At 47.0% G+C, this 18,302-nt stretch overlaps 1 protein-coding gene and 1 long non-coding RNA gene across 6 annotated transcripts in view; one reads left to right on the forward strand and one right to left on the reverse strand.

Moving 5' to 3' along the window:
• Window positions 1-18,302, forward strand: part of LOC119954699 — a 248,415-nt gene that overhangs the window by 187,217 nt on the left and 42,896 nt on the right. The gene's annotated exons all lie outside the window — the stretch shown is intronic.
• Window positions 1-18,302, reverse strand: part of ppm1h (protein phosphatase, Mg2+/Mn2+ dependent, 1H) — a 208,907-nt gene that overhangs the window by 54,907 nt on the left and 135,698 nt on the right. The window contains exons 4-5 of the mRNA XM_038780177.1: window positions 13,304-13,416; window positions 443-527 (exon numbers count right to left, since the gene is read on the reverse strand). Of these exons, the coding sequence (XP_038636105.1) occupies window positions 443-527; window positions 13,304-13,416 (198 nt within the window). The remainder of the gene's footprint in view (window positions 1-442; window positions 528-13,303; window positions 13,417-18,302) is intronic.

Consider the following 18,302-nt stretch of genomic DNA (forward strand, 5'->3'; position numbering starts at 1 on the left):
CAGCGACCACCAGAATGAAATGAATGAATGAAAGAAATTCTGTTTCTGGTGGTATTAGATGAAAAAGGGAAGCCAGTCGGTATACTGAACAACTCCTTTCACTCTTTAAATAGTGCTAGGACATCCACCAGGGCAGAGCCTTGCTTTGAAATCTCATTCAAATGACAGCACCTCCAACAACACAATAACTTCCCCATTGCAAAATGAACTGGCAGCCTGTTTGCTATTCATAAAAAAAAGTTACTCAAAACCTGAATGAAAAGTAATTAGCTGAAAGTATCTCTAAAAATTGCAACGTTCAAATTTGCAATCCTAGTGCAACATTTTATAAAGCCAGAAAATGCAATTAACTTTTCAATCACGAGAATTCCCACAAACTCACATTGTACGTTTATGATAATATGTTGTGTAGAATCATAGAATGACTTAAACTCTCACTTACCAAGTACTGAAGCCTCTGTCGTTCAGTTTCTGGTGTGAACTCTGAAGACATTGGAATTACTTCACCATTTCGAACAATAATGGCCCTGAAATGCAATGAATTGGAATATTCATATAAAGTAGTGGAATCTTGAGACCCAATGATGTTCAGTAGTGCTTTTAGTCTTCAAAAGCAAAAATAGATTTAACTTTCTTAAACCCTCATGATTTGATAAAGAAAACCTAGTTCAGGTGAACTCTTATAATCACATGATAAAAGTGAATGCATTGGGAATGTGGGAATTCATGGAACCATCATATCATCTGAAGAGGAGCAGATTCTTCTGTTCCCCGTGTTTGAACTACTGAATACAAGAAAATTGGGCGGAGAATAGCACGCATCTGGAAATTAGTCTTCCCAATTTTGTCATCCATTAAACTAGAGTAAGACAGAAAATTGGATGGGCTCCTCTTGGGGGTGCTTGCTGCTTTCTGGCCAGTTTCCTAGTCTTTAATGCACCAGACTTTACTAGCTCCAGGGAGACAAACTGCAAAAGATAACTAATCTTCAATTAAAATTTAGTTGGGAGTGTGCATTAAAGTTGCAATAAATGTGTAGAGTGCAAACTAGAACATTTTTGCCAATACACAAGATATTAAACATACAAGAGACTCGACAGACTCCTTTTTGTTAGTAAAAGATGCTCATTTAAGTTTCAATACGCAGTTCCTGGCTTCAGTTAGTGTCAGTGTTTCAGCTACAGCAGTTTTGCTTTTATTGTTTATGAATCTATTGCTAGAAGCACCATTCGTTATTATTTACTCCCACAAACCGTTACTCATTCCCAACTCTACAATATTCCACTCATATGATAAGTATTCTGCTGCAAATTCTCAGTAACACATGTCGAGTGTTCAACAACACTGCGATAACGAGTTAATAAAGAGGTTAAGTGATCTCAGGTAAATGCCATTTAGCTTTGCACCAAAACTCTAAAAATTATCCTGGACCATCATGGCCATCATGTAATTTCCAATTTTGTACACACTATACGTAGAAATACAGTTTCAGTACCAAGGAGAGTTACCAGACGAATTTAATTTTAGGGGATCAGGTGATAGTCACAGTCTACTTAAACTTCACAATTGCTGGCCTTAGATTAAGGCCCTGTGCCATGCAATTTGACCCTGCTACCTGGCAACTCTGCCCTATTTGGGCCTATATTTCTTGGAAATGAATTCACCCCGTTTTAAATTGGTGGGTTGAAATCTGGAATGAACAGTTCTAAACAATTTTAAAAAGATAACAGTGTATTCAATATTTTAGAAGATAGGAAGCTAAGAAAAGGTAGTGGGGTAGCTCTGTTAATTAAGGATGTAATCAGTGGGACTTTTAGTTGCAGCTATGCGGAGCTAAGTCGCACATTCGGCAGCTCCCGCTAGAATTGGACTTTCGGGCTCTTTTTAGGGCCCCCAGCAGCATTTTTTCGACGATCCCCAGTGTGGGAAGGGGATAACATCACTCCCCCAGAATTGTATGGATTGGACAAGGAGTAGAGCAGTGAAAAAAGTGGAGTTGGAGCAGAGACAGCTGCGAGGAAGGAAGGCTAAGATGGCGGCGGGTGGAGACCAGGCAGCGTGGGAGCAGTTGTCACAGGAGCAGCAGGAGTTTCTCCAGTGCTGCTTCACGGAGCTGAAATCAGAGCTCTTAGAGCCGATGAAGGCCTTGATTGATAAACTGCTTGAGACCCAGACGGCCCAAGAGGCGGCGTTCCGGGAGGTCCGACAAAAGGTCTGGGAAAACGAGGATGAGATCTTGGGCTTGGCGGTGAAGGTGGAGACGCACGAGGCGCTCCATAAGAAATGGCAGGTGAAGCTCGAGGACCTGGAGAACCGGTCGAGGAGAAAGAACCTGCGCATTCTGGGTCTCCCGGAGGGGCTGGAAGGTTCAGATGTGGGTGCCTATGTGGTCACCATGCTGAATACGCTGATGGGCTCCGGGTCCTTCCAAGGGCCCCTGGAGTTGGAGGGGGCCCATCGAGTACTGGCGAGGAGGCCCAAGCCCAGTGTGCCACCGCGGGCGGTGCTGGTGTGGTTCCATTGGTTTGCGGACAGAGAATGTGTGCTAAGGTGGGCTAAGAAAGAGCGGAGCAGCAGGTGGGAGAACGCAGAGATCCAGATCTACCAGGACTGGAGTGTGGAGGTGGCTAAGAAGAGGGCCGGGTACAACCGGGCTAAGGCGGTGCTGCATCGGAGAGGGGTGTGGTTTGGCATGTTGCAGCCGGCTCGACTGTGGGTTACCTACAGGGATCGGCATTATTACTTCGAGATGCCAGAAGAGGCATGGACCTTTTTTCAGACTGAAAAGCTGGACTTGGACTGAGGACTGTTGTGCTGTGTTTTGGGGGGATTTTGTGGTTGGGTGGGTTCCTATGTCTCCTTTGTCTGTCGGGCAGGCCTGTAGGGGGTCGGACAGGTAAAAGCCTTTGGGCGTCGGTGCCTGGAATTGGGGATGGGGCCCCGCAAGGGTGGGGGGGGGGGGGGGGGTTGAGGGGGGGGGGGGGGGGGTGGTGGTGGTTTAGAGGCTCGAGCCGGAGATATTGGGACTGGGCCTGGAAGGGAAACTATGCCAGAGGGGGCGGGGTTGGACGGGTAGAAAGCGCCGGCTTTTTCCGCGCTAAGGATGAAATGGGGCGGGGCCGGAGATGGAAGCGCAGGCTTCCTTCCCGCGCTGAGAGTGGAAGAGGTGGGGTTGGGGGGTGGGGGGGGCGGGGGGTGCCCGCTGATGGACAGGAGGGGGAAGGGAGATTCCTACACTGGGGGGGTCGATGGAACGGTGGGAGTAGCCGGGGTCAGCAGGAGTCGCTGACTCATGGGAGTGCAATGTGGGTAACAATGCAGCTAGGGGGAAACCTGGCCCGGGGGGGGGTGGAAACCGGGTTGCTGCTGGAATGACCAAGGGGGAGCTGGAGTTTTTAGAGGGGTTCGGGGCAGGGGTCTGCCGCTGGGAGGAACGAGAAGTGCGGGGGGCGCAAACAGGGGCATGGGAACCTGGACTGTAGTTTTGGGGTACGGGAGATTGAGAGTATAGAGGTCAGGAGCACAGATTTGACTTCGCAGGAGGGTGCCAGTGTTCAGGTAGGTGGTTTGAAGTGTGTCTACTTCAATGCCAGGAGTATACGAAATAAGGTAGGGGAACTGGCAGCATGGGTGGGTACCTGGGACTTCGACGTTGTGGCCATTTCAGAGACATGGATAGAGCAGGGACAGGAATGGTTGTTGCAGGTTCTGGGGTTTAGGTGTTTTAGTAAGCTCAGAGAAGGGGGCAAAAGAGGGGGAGGTGTGGTGCTGCTAGTCAAGGACAGTATTACGGTGGCGGAAAGGATGCTAGATGGGGACTCTTCTTCTGAGGTAGTATGGGCTGAGGTTAGAAACAGGAAAGGAGAGGTCACCCTGTTGGGAGTTTTCTATAGGCCACCTAATAGTTCTAGGGATGTAGAGGAAAGGATGGCGAAGATGATTCTGGAAAAGAGCGAAAGTAACAGGGTAGTTGTTATGGGAGACTTTAACTTTCCAAATATTGACTGGAAAAGATATAGTTCGAGTACATTAGATGGGTCGTTCTTTGTACAATGTGTGCAGGAGGGTTTCCTGACACAATATGTTGACAGGCCAACAAGAGGCGAGGCCACATTGGATTTGGTTTTGGGTAATGAACCAGGCCAGGTGTTAGATCTGGAGGTAGGTGAGCACTTTGGAAACAGTGACCACAATTCGGTGACCTTTACGTTAGTGATGGAAAGGGATAAGTATACCCCGCAGGGCAAGAGTTATAGCTGGGGGAAGGGCAATTATGATGCCATTAGACATGACTTAGGATGTGTTGGTTGGAGAAGTAGGCTGCAAGGGTTGGGCACACTGGATATGTGGAGCTTGTTCAAGGAACAGCTATTGCATGTTCTTGATAAGTACGTACCAGTCAGGCAGGGAGGAAGGGGTCGAGCGAGGGAACCGTGGTTTACCAAAGAAGTGGAATCTCTTGTTAAGAGGAAGAAGGAGGCCTATGTGAAGATGAGGCATGAAGTTTCAGTTGGGGCGCTTGATAGTTACAAGGAAGCGAGGAAGGATCTAAAGAGAGAGCTGAGACGAGCAAGGAGGGGACATGAGAAGTCTTTGGCAGGTAGGATCAAGGAAAACCCAAAAGCTTTCTATAGGTATGTCAGGAATAAAAGAATGACTAGGGTAAGAGTAGGGCCAGTCAAGGACAGTGGTGGGAAGTTGTGTGTGGAGGCTGAGGAGATAAGCGAGATACTAAATGAATACTTTTCGTCAGTATTCACTCAAGAAAAAGATAATATTGTGGAGGAGAATGCTGAGACCCAGGCTATTAGAATAGATGGCATTGAGGTGCGTAGGGAAGAAGTGTTGGCAATTCTGGACAAGGTGAAAATAGATAAGTCCCCGGGGCCGGATGGGATTTATCCTAGGATTCTCTGGGAAGCCAGGGAAGAGATTGCTGAGCCTTTGGCTTTAATTTTTAGGTCATCATTGGCTACAGGAATAGTGCCAGAGGACTGGAGGATAGCAAATGTGGTCCCTTTGTTCAAGAAGGGGAGTAGAGATAACCCCGGTAACTATAGGCCGGTCTGTGGTGGGTAAGGTCTTGGAGAGGATTATAAAAGATACGATTTATAATCATCTAGATAGGAATAATATGATTAGGGATAGTCAGCATGGTTTTGTGAAGGGTAGGTCATGCCTCACAAACCTTATTGAGTTCTTTGAGAAGGTGACTGAACAGGTAGACGAGGGTAGAGCAGTTGATGTGGTGTATATGGATTTCAGTAAAGCGTTTGATAAGGTTCCCCACGGTCGGCTATTGCAGAAAATACGGAGGCTGGGGATTGAGGGTGATTTAGAGATGTGGATCAGAAATTGGCTAGTTGAAAGAAGACAGAGAGTGGTAGTTGATGGGAAATGTTCAGAATGGAGTTCAGTTACGAGTGGCGTACCACAAGGATCTGTTCTGGGGCCGTTGCTGTTTGTCATTTTTATAAATGACCTAGAGGAGGGCGCAGAAGGGTGGGTGAGTAAATTTGCAGACGACACTAAAGTCGGTGGAGTTGTAGACAGTGCGGAAGGATGTTGCAGGTTACAGAGGGACATAGATAAGCTGCAGAGCTGGGCTGAGAGGTGGCAAATGGAGTTTAATGTGGAGAAGTGTGAGGTGATTCACTTTGGAAAGAATAACAGGAATGCGGAATATTTGGCTAATGGTAAAATTCTTGGTAGTGTGGATGAGCAGAGGGATCTCGGTGTCCATGTACATAGATCCCTGAAAGTTGCCACCCAGGTTGATAGGGTTGTGAAGAAGGCCTATGGTGTGTTGGCCTTTATTGGTAGAGGGATTGAGTTCCGGAGCCATGAGGTCATGTTGCAGTTGTACAAAACTCTAGTACGGCCGCATTTGGAGTATTGCGTACAGTTCTGGTCGCCTCATTATAGGAAGGACGTGGAAGCTTTGGAACGGGTGCAGAGGAGATTTACCAGGATGTTGCCTGGTATGGAGGGAAAATCTTATGAGGAAAGGCTGATGGACTTGAGGTTGTTTTCGTTAGAGAGAAGAAGGTTAAGAGGTGACTTAATAGAGGCATACAAAATGATCAGAGGGTTAGATAGGGTGGACAGCGAGAGCCTTCTCCCGCGGATGGGGGTGGCTAGCACGAGGGGACATAGCCTTAAATTGAGGGGTAATAGATATAGGACAGAGGTCAGAGGTGAGTTTTTTACGCAAAGAGTGGTGAGGCCGTGGAATGCCCTACCTGCAACAGTAGTGAACTCGCCAACATTGAGGGCATTTAAAAGTTTATTGGATAAGCATATGGATGATAAGGGCATAGTGTAGGTTAGATGGCCTTTAGTTTTTTTTTCCATGTCGGTGCAACATCGTGGGCCGAAGGGCCTGTACTGCGCTATATCGTTCTATGTTCTATGTTCTAAACACGTGGCTTGCCTAGGAAGAGTTATGGCTAGTCGGTTGGGGAGGGGGTCTGGTAGCCCCCTGATCCGGCTGATAACCTCAAACGTAAGAGGGTAGAGGACACGGAGCACTAGGTGATAGTCATCTCTGACCATGCCCCACACTGGGTGGAGGTGGGGCTGTTGACGGACGAAGAGGTTAGCGGGCGGGTCCGGGGGTGCATAGAGAGGTACTTGGAGACCAACGATAACGGGGTGGTGCAAGTAGGGGTGGTTTAGGAGGCATTGAAGGTGGTGGTCAGGGGAGAGCTGATCTCCATCAGGGCCCATAAAGAAGGGAAGGAGAGGAGAGAGAGGGAGAGGCTGGTGGGGGAGATGGTCAGGATAGATAGGAGGCACTCAGAGGCCACTGAGGAGGGGCTACTCAGGGAGCGGCGCAGCCTTCAGACCGAGTTTGACTTGTTGATCACCAGCAAGGCAGAGGCACAGTGGAGGAAGCGCAAGGGACGGTGTATGAGTATGGCGAGAAGGCCAGCAGGATGTTGGCACACCAGCTTAGGAAGCAGGAGGCAGCGAGGGAGATTTGGGGAGTGAGGGAAGGAGGGTGAGCACGGTGCGTAGTGCAGCGGGGATTAACCGGGTCTTCAGGGACTTCTATGAGGGACTGTATCGGTCTGAGCCCCCATCCATCGGAGGAGGGGATGGGTTGTTTTTTGGACCGGCTAAGGTTCCCGAGGGTGGAGGAGGAGCGGGTGGCGGGGTCGGGGTCGCCAGTTGGGTTGGAGGAACTGGTTAAGGGACCAGGGAGCATGCAAGCAGGGAAGGCACCCGGGCCAGATGGGTTCCCGGTGGAATTCTATAGGAAATACGTGGACCTGTTGGGCCCTCTGCTGGTTAGGACTTTCAATGAGGCAAGGGAAGGGGGGGTCCTGCCCCCAACGATGTCTAGGGCACTGATCTCCCTGATCTTGAAGCGAGACAAGGACCCTTTGCAGTGCGGGTCGTATAGGCCGATTTCGTTTCTCAATGTAGATGTGAAACTGCTGGCAAAGATATTGGCCACGAGGATCGTGGAATCTGTCCCGGGGATTATACAAGAGGATCAGACGGGTTTTGTGAAAGGAAGGCAGCTGAATAACAATGTACGCGGGCTCCTGAATGTAATTATGATGCTGGCGGTGGAGGGGGAGGCGGAGGTACTGGTAGCTATGGATGCGGAGAAGGCCTTTGATAGGGTGGAGTGGGGATACCTGTGGGAGGTGTTGAGGTTTGGGGAGGGGTTCGTCAGCTGGGTGAGGCTGCTGTACGAGGCCCCGGTGGCGTGTGTGGCTACGAACAGGAGGAGGTCGGAATATTTTTGGCTATACCGAGGAACAAGGCAGGGGTGCCCCTTATCTACACTGCTCTTTGCGCTGGCGATAGAGCCCCTGTCCATGGCCTTGAGGGAGTCTAGGAATTGGAGGGGGTTGGTGCGGAGTGGGGGGGGGGAACACTGGGTATTGTTGTATGCAGATGACCTGCTATTGTATGTGGCGAACCCGGTGGGGGGAATGCCGGAGATATTGAGGATTCTCAGGGAGTTTGGGGATTTCTCCGGGTATAAGCTGAACATGGGGAAGAGTGAGCTGTTCGTGGTGCACCCAGGAGACCAGGAGAGGGGGGATTGGTGAGCTTCCGCTAAAAAGGGCAGAGAGGAGTTTTAGGTATCTGGGGGTGCAGGTGGCTAGAAGCTGGGAGGCCCTGCATAAGCTTAACTTGACGAGGCTGGTGGAACAAATGGAGGAGGAGTTCAAAAGGTTGGATATGCTGCCGCTCTCCCTGGTGGGTAGGGTACAGTCCATTAAAATGTCGGTGCTCCCGAGGTTTCTGTTTTTGTTTCAGTGCCTCCCCAACCTGATCCCAAAGGCCTTTTTTAAACGGGTTAACAGGAGTATCATGGGGTTCGTGCGGGTTAAGATGACCCTGAGGGCGAGAAGGGTGTTTTTGGAGCTGAGTAGGGACGGGGGGGGAGGCTGGCATTGCCTAACCTCTGCTGGTATTATTGGGCAGCCAACATGGCGATGGTACGCAAGTGGGTAATGGAGGGGGAGAGGGCGGCTTGGAAGAGGTTGGAGATGGTGTCCTGTGTAGGCACGAGCCTGGGGGCGCTGGTGACGGCACCGCTGCCGCTCCCTCCGATGAGATACACTACGAGCCCGGTGGTGGCGGCGACCCTTAAAATTTGGGGACAATGGAGACGTCACGGGGGGGAGCTGGGGGCCTCGGTGTGGTCTCCGATACGTTTTGCCCCGGGAAAAATGGATGGGGGGGGGGGGGGGGGGGGTCCGGAGCTGGTACAGGGTGGGTATTCGGAGGGTCGGGGACCTGTTCATCGACGGGAAGTTTGCGAGCCTTAGGGAACTAGAGGAGAAATTCGGGCTCCCCCCCGGAAACACCTTCCAATATATGCAGGTACGGGCGTTCGTTAGGAGTCAGGTGGTGGACTTCCCGCTGCTGCCGGCGCCCAGGGTTCAGGATAGGGTGTTGTCGGGGGTGTGGGTTGGGGAAGGTAGGATTTCGTCAATTTACCAGTTGATACATGAGGAGGAGGAGGCCTCGGTGGAGGAACTAAAAGGTAAGTGGGAGGAGGAACTGGGGGAGCCGATCGATGAGGATACGTGGGCAACTGCCTTGGGAAGAGTGAATTCTTCCTCCTCTTGCGCCAGGCTTAGCCTGATACACAGGGCGCATATGACCTGGGCAAGGCTGAGCCGGTTCTTTCGGAGTGAGGATAGGTGTGTGAGATGTTCGGGGGGTTCTGCAAACCATACCCACATGTTCTGGGCATGCCCAGCGTTAGAGTTCTGGAGGGATGTAGCGAGGACACTATCAAAAGGTGGTGAATTCCTGGGTTAAGCCAGGCTGGTGGCTTGCAATATTTGGGGTGTCAGATGAGCCGGGCGTGTAGGAGGCGAGAGAGGCCGGTATTCTGGCCTTTGCGTCCCTGGTAGCCCCGCGGATTCTGCTTCAGTGGAAGGATGCGAGGCCCCCAAGCATGGAATCCTGGATTAATGACATGGCAGGGTTTATTAAATTGGAGAAGGTGAAATTTGCTTTAAGGGAATCTGTGCAGGGGTTCTTCAGGTGGTGGCAACCGTTCCTAGACTTCCTGGCGGAGCGTTAGGGGATGGTCAACAAGGGGGGGGGGATCTATTATTGTTTATTGGTTATTGTTCATTGCATTGTTTAGTTGTTTATTTATTTTCGCTGTTTTCATTGCTCTGTTCAGGGTGGGGAGGGTTTGATTTTTCTTCTGTTTCTATTTTTCCTTTCTGTTATTTATGATGTAAAAATTTTGAATAAAAATATTTAGCAAAAAAAAGGATGTAATCAGTACAGTAGTGAGAGATGCCCTGAGCTCGAAAGAGCAAGATGTAGAATCAGTTTTGGGTCAAGATAAGAAATATGAAAGGTGAAAGGTCACTTGTGGGAGTAGTTTATAGGTCTAGAGGTTTATGGATTAACAGTAGTTGGGACAGAGCATACAGGAAGAAATAAATGGGGCATGCAAGAAAGGTACCACAATAATCATGGGTGACTTTAACCTACAGATTGGATGAATCAGATTGGCAAAGATAGTCTGGAAAATTGACTCAGGGTGCATTCGGGACAATTTCTTAGAGCAGTACATTCTACAGCCGAACAGGAAGCAGGCTATTCTAGACCCTGTAATGAGCAATGAAATAGGATTAATCAGGGTGGCACGGTGACACAGTGGTTAGCATTGCTGCCTATGTGGCTAAGGACCCAGGTTCAATCGCAGCTCCAATCAATATCTGTGTGGAGTTTGCATATTCTCCTCTTGTCTGCGTGGGTTGCCCTGCCCCCCCCCCCCCCCAAACAACCCAAAGATGTGCAGGTTAGGTGGATTGGCCAGGCTAAATTGCCCCTTAATTGGAAAAAATAAAAATTAGGTACTCTAACTTTATTTAAAAAAAGGATTAATCAATAACCTAGTGGTATAGGACCCTCTAGGTGACAGTGATAATAACCTGACAGAATTGTAGGCCAATTAGCTCAAGATCTGTCATGGGGAAATAGCTAGAATCCAATATTAAGGAGGAAACCTAGGAAATCAAAATTTGATCAGGCAGAGTCAACCTGGCTTTGTGAAATGAAAATTGTGTTTAACTCATTTATTAGAGTTTTTTTGAGGAGAAAAACAAGCAAACTGAACAAGGGATAAATACGGTGTACTGGATTTGGAAAAGGCAGTTGATGAGGTGCCACTTCAAGAAAAGAGCATGGATGTTAATTGGTTAACACAAAGCAGAGAGTAGGAATAAATGGGTCTTTTTCAGATTTGCGAGCTTCTGCTAGTGGAATGCTACTGGAATCAGTGATGAGGCCTCAACTATTAACAATCTATATCAATGGCTTGGATGGCGGGACCAAATGATACCAATATAGGTTGTGGAAAGTTAATTGTCAAGCAAAGGAAAAGAGCCTACAAAGGAACATAGCTAGGTTAATGGTGGACAGAAATTTGGCAGATGGGATATAATGTTGGGAAAGTGGAGTGGAGACCACAACCAGATCAGCAATGATGTTACGGAGTAGTCTTGAACAACACGCAAACATATGAATTAGGGGCATCAGTAGGTCACTCGGTCCCTCAAACCTACTCCGCCATTCAATAAATTCATGGTTCATATGAAGGGCTGAATGGCCTATTCCTGCTCTTAATCCCTATGTTCCCTCGTTTACAGACAAAGCAACAAGTTCTGACAATTGTCTACCCATGCTTCTTTGGTCTTGTTCCAGCATCTTGCTCATTTTAATGATATCACATTCAAACTCTGGATATATATTTCACCCATTCTGGGAGGGCAAGACACTTTACAAGGCTCTAACATTCTCATGAATATTTCTCCAATCACTTTATCAGGTCTCCAAGAAGAACTGTAAATGATGCAATCAAACATGACCACACAATTAGTATTACTAGTTAGTTTTTGAATGATTTAACATCTAAATCCAAGGGTACACATGGCAAGATCTCCCTTGAGAGTCACTGAATTGCCTTTTCATAATCCTCTGTCTCTGGAATGCAACCTGTCCAAAAACTCTTCATTATATATCATTCCTCAAGCAAATAATTTATGTATGTGTAATATTACTTTATCATTAAAATATGGGGGGGGGGGGGGTGGCAGTCCTGTAATATACATCATGGTACTCAGCGCACACAATATAAAGTCCTCATTATGGAGTGCAAAAGAGAGCTTTTCACAAACCTCTCTTGCCTATAGAGTCACAATTCATCAGTGGAACATATAAAGTCAAAAGTTGACGTTTCAATGAATGGAATTCATCTACGCAACAGATTAACTAAATTTATTGAACTTCTGCACTCAGTGGGAGTAATGTTTCTGGGAAAGTGTAAACTGGGCAATAGTGAATCAAAATCCTGTTTTATCTCTTCCCCCATTGACTTCAATGGAAATTTTAAAAATCAGGAGACATCTGAAATGTATGAATTAAAGTGAGGGAAAAGTGATACATGCCTCAAACAGCAATTCTGATTCTCCACTACACAGCAGCATAGAAAATAGGAACAGGAGTAGGCCATTCAGCCCTTCGAGACTGCTCTGCCATTCATTATGATCATGGCTGATCACCCAACTTAGTAAAGGTCATTAACAACATTGCATCAGTCAATTTAAATGTGGATAATTAAAACAACATCACTAAATATTCTGCTTGAAATCCTGTCGACTTTCAGTTTGTTTCAGGGTCTTGTCTTGAGCTCAGCTGAAATATAATTTCCATCATTTATATATTTAACTAATGCCATTGTTTTCATTTGCTAACTACATGGAGGGAAAAATACAAAGGTGCAGAAAGCAAACTGACTAACTCATCAGATGTGAAAGCAGCGGTTGAAACAAAAACAGAAAATACTGGACAATTTCAGCAGGTCTGACAGCATCTGTGGAGAGAAAAGGGGCTGGATTCTCCACACCTCAACGCCAAAATCGGCCAGCGCTGGGGCGGAGAATCCATTTTGGTGCACGATTCTCCAGCCCTGAAAAGCACGTACCTGCGGCCATTGCTGGAGGCCCGCCCCGCCATTCTCCACCCCCGACCGGCCGAAGTCCTGACGGCGTGGATCTAATCGGGATACTAGCGTGGCGGCTACAGCCAGTCCGCAGTGACCCTGGTCAGGGCGGGCCGATCGGGGCGGCAGTGGGGGCCTTATACTCGTCCGGGCAGTGTTCAAGCGGGCAATCAGGGTCGGGCACGCGGCCAATCGGGGGGGGGGGGGGGGGTCTAATTTTAGTGTTCAGCTCCGTGGTCTGAGTCCGCCATGGAGCATGCAGCAGCCCTGGAGGCCGCCGCCATGCAGGTGCGCGGCCTGCGACCCAGAAGTGCGGGTGCCCGTATCTGCAGCAAAAGCTGCTAGATTTACGCCAGGCCCCTGATAGCCCCCTTGCAGGGCTAGGAATATGTAGCCCTTTCACAGCAGTTTTACTGGCGTGAAAGTCCACAGTTTTGACGACGGTTTGGGGATATAGTCCCAAAAAACAGAGAATCCAGCCCAAGGTCTCCTTGTCCAGTATTTTCTGTTTTGATTCAGATTCCAGCATCAGCAGTAATTTGCTTTTAAGCAGTGGTTGAACGTTGGTTTTTATGCCCAGGGTTGATATTATCTCCATTGATGCCCAGTGTGGCATCAAATCCCGTCAGCTTTCTGACGGATGGTCCAGTTAAAATGCCACAATATTTTTCTGTTTGACTAGATCAGAAAGTACTGTATGTTAAAGATAGCATTTTAAAGAGTAACATCGTCTTTGCCATGAAACCTCTACATCACATTTACTGTTGAAGATCAGAGAGGTAAAGCTTGCAAAGTTGGTCCTACCTGCTATCCCCAGCATTTGCTACATAGAACTTGCCCATTAGAAACACCACGGCCAAGGAAGTGCAGCCACCCGAGATATTGTACATGGCTCTCTCTCGTTCAATTTGCATGTCCTGCAGATGGCAGCATCAAGGAGACACAAAGGAGATCATACTGTTATTCAGGAGCCAATTATTGCAGTAAGCTCCAAGTTTTTCATCTGCTTGGGCCTCAACTTTTCTTTACCTTCCAACATTCATGAAATTAGGTCACGGTTCACACCTTTTCCTTTTAAGAAAACAGTCTCACAATTCTCGGGTAACATTGGAATTCAACTATATGTCAAAGGCAGAAAATGGATGACAATGTACACAGGTCAGTGTCTAGCAAGGGAAAAGATGTTATTGCTCATTCCCAATTGCCTTTGAGCAGATGTAGGGGAACCGCCTTCTGGAACCACTACAAACCAGGTGGTGTAGGTAAACAGTGCTGTGGGAGTTCTAGGATTTTGACCAAATAACAGTGAAGGAATGGTGATTTATTTTCAAGTTTGATGGAGAAGTTTCCAAATGGCGGTGTCTCCATGTGCCTGCTGCCCTTATTCCTCTAGGTGGTAGAAGTCACAGGTTTGGAAGGTGCCATTGAAGGGGCCTTTATGAGTTGCTGCAGTGCATCCTGGGAGATGATACACACTGCTGCTACTGTGTGTAGGTGATGGAGGGAACGAATGTTCAACACGGTGGATGGGATGCTGAAAAAGCGGGCTGCCTTGTTCTGGATGGTCTGGAGTTTTGTTGTAGCTGCACTCATCCAGGCTTATCAAACACTGTTGAGACTGGCCAATCGAAAATTTTAAAACCAAGACTTATTAGGCAAACGGTTAACGTTATGGAACCAAAATAGACAGGTGAAGTTAGGATTCAGAAGTGTCAAGATGACCTGTATTATCTTTCTCCTCTACTCCTGTAGTATTTTAGTAACTCGCCCGTGTACCCTCTCAAAGACCTTGACATCCTTCTTAATTGCACTACTGCATTATGAGTAACTAGAGCCTAAAGGCACTAGAGTCCAGAAGAAAGGAGCATCCAAGAATCGGAAGGGGTTTGACTGGGAGGCTGATTCCCCTGGTTGAGGAACCTGGAACACAGGGCACAATCTAAGGATAAAGGGATCAATAATTTAGGATTGAGATGAGGAGAAACTTCTTCACTCAGATGGTTATTTTTGATCTCTTTAGAGAGTCTAGGGCTACGAGGAGTGGGCAGGAAAGTGGAACCAAGACAGGTTAGCTCTGACTGTACTGAATGGCGGAGCAGGCTGGAGGGGAGCAGGCTGGAGGGGCTCAGGCTGGAGGGGCTGAATGGCCAAGTTCCATTTCTTGTATGTTATGTTGATTTAGACCGTGGCTGATCTGTACTTAACTCCATTTACCCACCTTTGATCATCCTGATCCATTGATAAAATGGGTCAGAAATATTTAACTTCACAAAGGAAAGCTTTAATCATTCTCAGTTTAACATCTCTCACTGAATGAGCTGTAATCCCACAGCTATAGATTTAGCACAGCTAAATAATGGGATTACTAATACATCGCTGTCTAATTATGGAATACAAAGTTAAGGAAACTGGCTCAAATGACAGACCTGAAACTGCTCTTGGTGTTGAGGGTAAAAGTATCAAATTGCAGTTCAGCAATTGAAATCATACAATATATGAAAGGTCATTCATTTGACTGCACCAGTCCCCAGCAGTACATGTAATTTTAGACAGTTCATTAACTTCCTTGCAAATTATTTGTGGCCTCCTTCAATGGTTCTGTTGTTACGATCTATAAATACTGGGTAGAACTCAATGAACTGCACTAGCAGAGTCTTTGAAAATTAAGTTTACAGCGTTATCTTGTGCCAATGCCACTTTCTGACACTCAAATCTACTTTGAGGATTGGGAACATTTTAATCTGATCAGTGCCTCTGCCAACTGGGCATGCAGAAAAGAGAAAGGGGCTTTCATTGATGTGATTCTATAAATCGCACATTTTTCAGAAACCTCGCAAAAGTGCTTCACAAACAAGGAGTCGCTTTGAATGGCAGTGATTTTTTTAATAGGTAGGCGTGGCCCTTCTGTGCCCACATCAAACAATCAAACCTCTTATAAATGGAATTTTGATCCATCGAATAGCATCACACAAAATTACACTGTGGGAGGAGGCCATTTATCCACCAGGCCTGTTCTCTACTAGTTCTTCAAATTGAACTTCTTTAATCTCATTTCCCCTCTGCTCCTTTCATATTCTCTTATTTAAATAATTATCCAATTTTCTTTGCAGTGCTGTTATAGTTTCTGCTTCAGTAGCCATTTACAGCCGAGTATTTAGTTTTCAAAAATGTCTCCCTATTTCCAGTGAACTGTACAAATTCTTCAAGCGATACAACCTTGAGAGCCACGCGAGCTCGTTCCCAATTAATCAACCAAAATCGCCTTGCGCTTGGCATTCTAGATACGTTGATACATAGAACATACAATGCAGAAGGAGGCCATTTGGCCCATCGAGCCTGCACCGACCCACTTAAACCCTCACTTCCACCCTATCCTAGCAATCCAATAACCCCTCTTAACCTTTTTGGACACTAAGGGAAATTTAGCATGGCCAATCCACCTAACCTGCACGTCTTTGGACAGAAATAACTAATTTTTGGTCAAGTCAATCTTCATGAACATTGCAGTCTAACCCTGGCATGAACTGTAGCTGCACCCTCTAATGGAGACTTAGAGTGCATACAATACTTCTTCTGTGGTCCGACCAAGCTCTCTACTCATTCAATGTTAATTCCTTTTGTATAAAATCTTCTGCCCCTCACCCTAAAAACTATGCCCCCTTGTGGCTGACTCCTCAACCAAGGGGAACAGCTGCTTCCTATTTATCCTCTTCAAACCTCTCAATCTTATACACCTCAATTATTTCGCCTTGTCTGCTCTAAAGAAAACAAAAAACCGATCCAGTCTCTCCTTATAGCTCAGATGCCACATCCCAGCAGCAGCCAGATGAATCTCCACCGTATTCCCTCCAGTGAAATCACCTCCTTCCTATAATGGTGACCAGAACTGCACACAATACTTCAGCTGTGGCCGAACCAACGTTCTGCACAGCTCCAACATAACCTCCTTGCTCTTATATTTTATGCCACAACTGATAAAAGCAAGTGTCCTATATGTCTTAACTACCCTATTCACCTGCTCTGTCACCTTCAGAGATCTATGAACAAGTAGCCCAAGATCCATCTGTTCCTCCGAGCTTCCTAGTGCCCTGCCTTTCATTACAATGTCCTGTTTCTTCATCCGAAGTGCATCACCTCACACTTAACAGGGTTAAATACCATTAGCCACTGCTCTGCCCATCTGACCAACCCACCTATATCCTCCTGTGATATACGAGCCTCTTCTTCACTTGGTGTTATCTGCAAACTTACTCATCATTCCCCCATGTTCTTGTCAATATCATTTATATATATATCACAAACAATAAGGGACCCAGCACTGATCCCTGTGGTATGCTGTTGGACACCAGCCTCCAGTTACTCAAAGTCTTCTACTACCACCCTTTCCTTGAACTCCATGTGCTTCATCCTCCTCAATCATCCTCTAGTGTGGGACCTTGTCAAAGGCTTTGCTAAAATCCATACAAACTACATCAACTGCACATCCTTCATCCACTCGGTCACTTTATCCAAACATTATATCAAATTTGTGAGGCATGACCTCCCTCTTACAAGGCCATGCTGACTATTCCTAATCAGCCCATGCCTTTCCAAACATAAATGAATAATTTTCTTCAGAATTTTCTCCAATAGTTTCCCCACCACTGACATGGTGCAATGGATACCAGAATAAGGCAATTCTAGGATACTGGGTGGGTACACTTTAGGGGTGCTACCCCAATGTGCAGATGGAACTCGCTCCTCCCACAAAGATAGGACTACTGTTTTCTCACGCCCTTTCATAGAATCACAGAACTTACAGTGCAGAAGGAGGCCATCGAGTCCTATCCCTGTAACCCAGTAACCCCACCCCTAATCTTTTTGGACACCAAGGGCAATTTATCCTGCCCAATCCACCTAACCTGCACATCTTTGGACTGTGGCAGGAAACCGGAGCACCGGAGGAAACTCACACAGACACGGGGAGAACGTGCACACACCACACAGGCAGTCACCCAGGGTTGGAATTGAACCCAGGTCCCTGAAGCTGTGCTAACCACTGCGCCACCGTTTGAAAAATGTTTTAACAGAAATGGCCCACCTACTCCCGACAGGATGCCCACGCCAACTGCACGCACAGCATATTATGGGAGTCAATTGGCTTGTAAACAAGCTCAATTAACACTTGATTATTTATTTAAATATGACAAGTGGGTTGTTGATTTCACTGCCTGCCACCCTACCATGTTATTGCGATGGGCTCAGCGGGTGGGCAGCGAACCTATTTAAGTGCCCACTGCCAAAAACATGCCCAGTGAGGGCATGTAAAATCCAGCACAATGTTTCTGCACCCCGATATCTCTCCTTTCAAGAATCTTACTATTTAGAGAGGACTTCCTTTCACTTCTATTTTTTTTAAACCACAGCCTATCTATTCACTTCCAGGCATCTTTCGTGCTTCACTTCTAATCTTCTTAATCTTTTTACATCAGTTCCGTTTCATATTATTCACCCTATAATTAACATGTATGATCATTGCAGGGCTGGTTTAGCTCAGTGTGCTAGACAGCTGGTTTGTGATGCAGAACAAGGCCAGCAGTGCGGGTTCAATTCCCGTACCAGCTGAGAATTCTGAATTCCCCCTCTGTGTACCCAAACAGGCGCCGGAATGTGGCGACTAGGGGCTTTTCACAGTAACTTCATTGCAGTGTCGGTGCTTATGTAGTTACATTGTGTTGCCCTATTAGTTATTTTCTTTTATTCCCTTTTCTTCCCATGTACTTAATGATCTGTTGAGCTGCTCGCAGAAAAATACTTTTCACTG

This window comes from Scyliorhinus canicula, chromosome 20 (genome assembly GCF_902713615.1).
Source record: "Scyliorhinus canicula chromosome 20, sScyCan1.1, whole genome shotgun sequence".
Taxonomy (NCBI): Eukaryota; Metazoa; Chordata; class Chondrichthyes; order Carcharhiniformes; family Scyliorhinidae; genus Scyliorhinus; species Scyliorhinus canicula.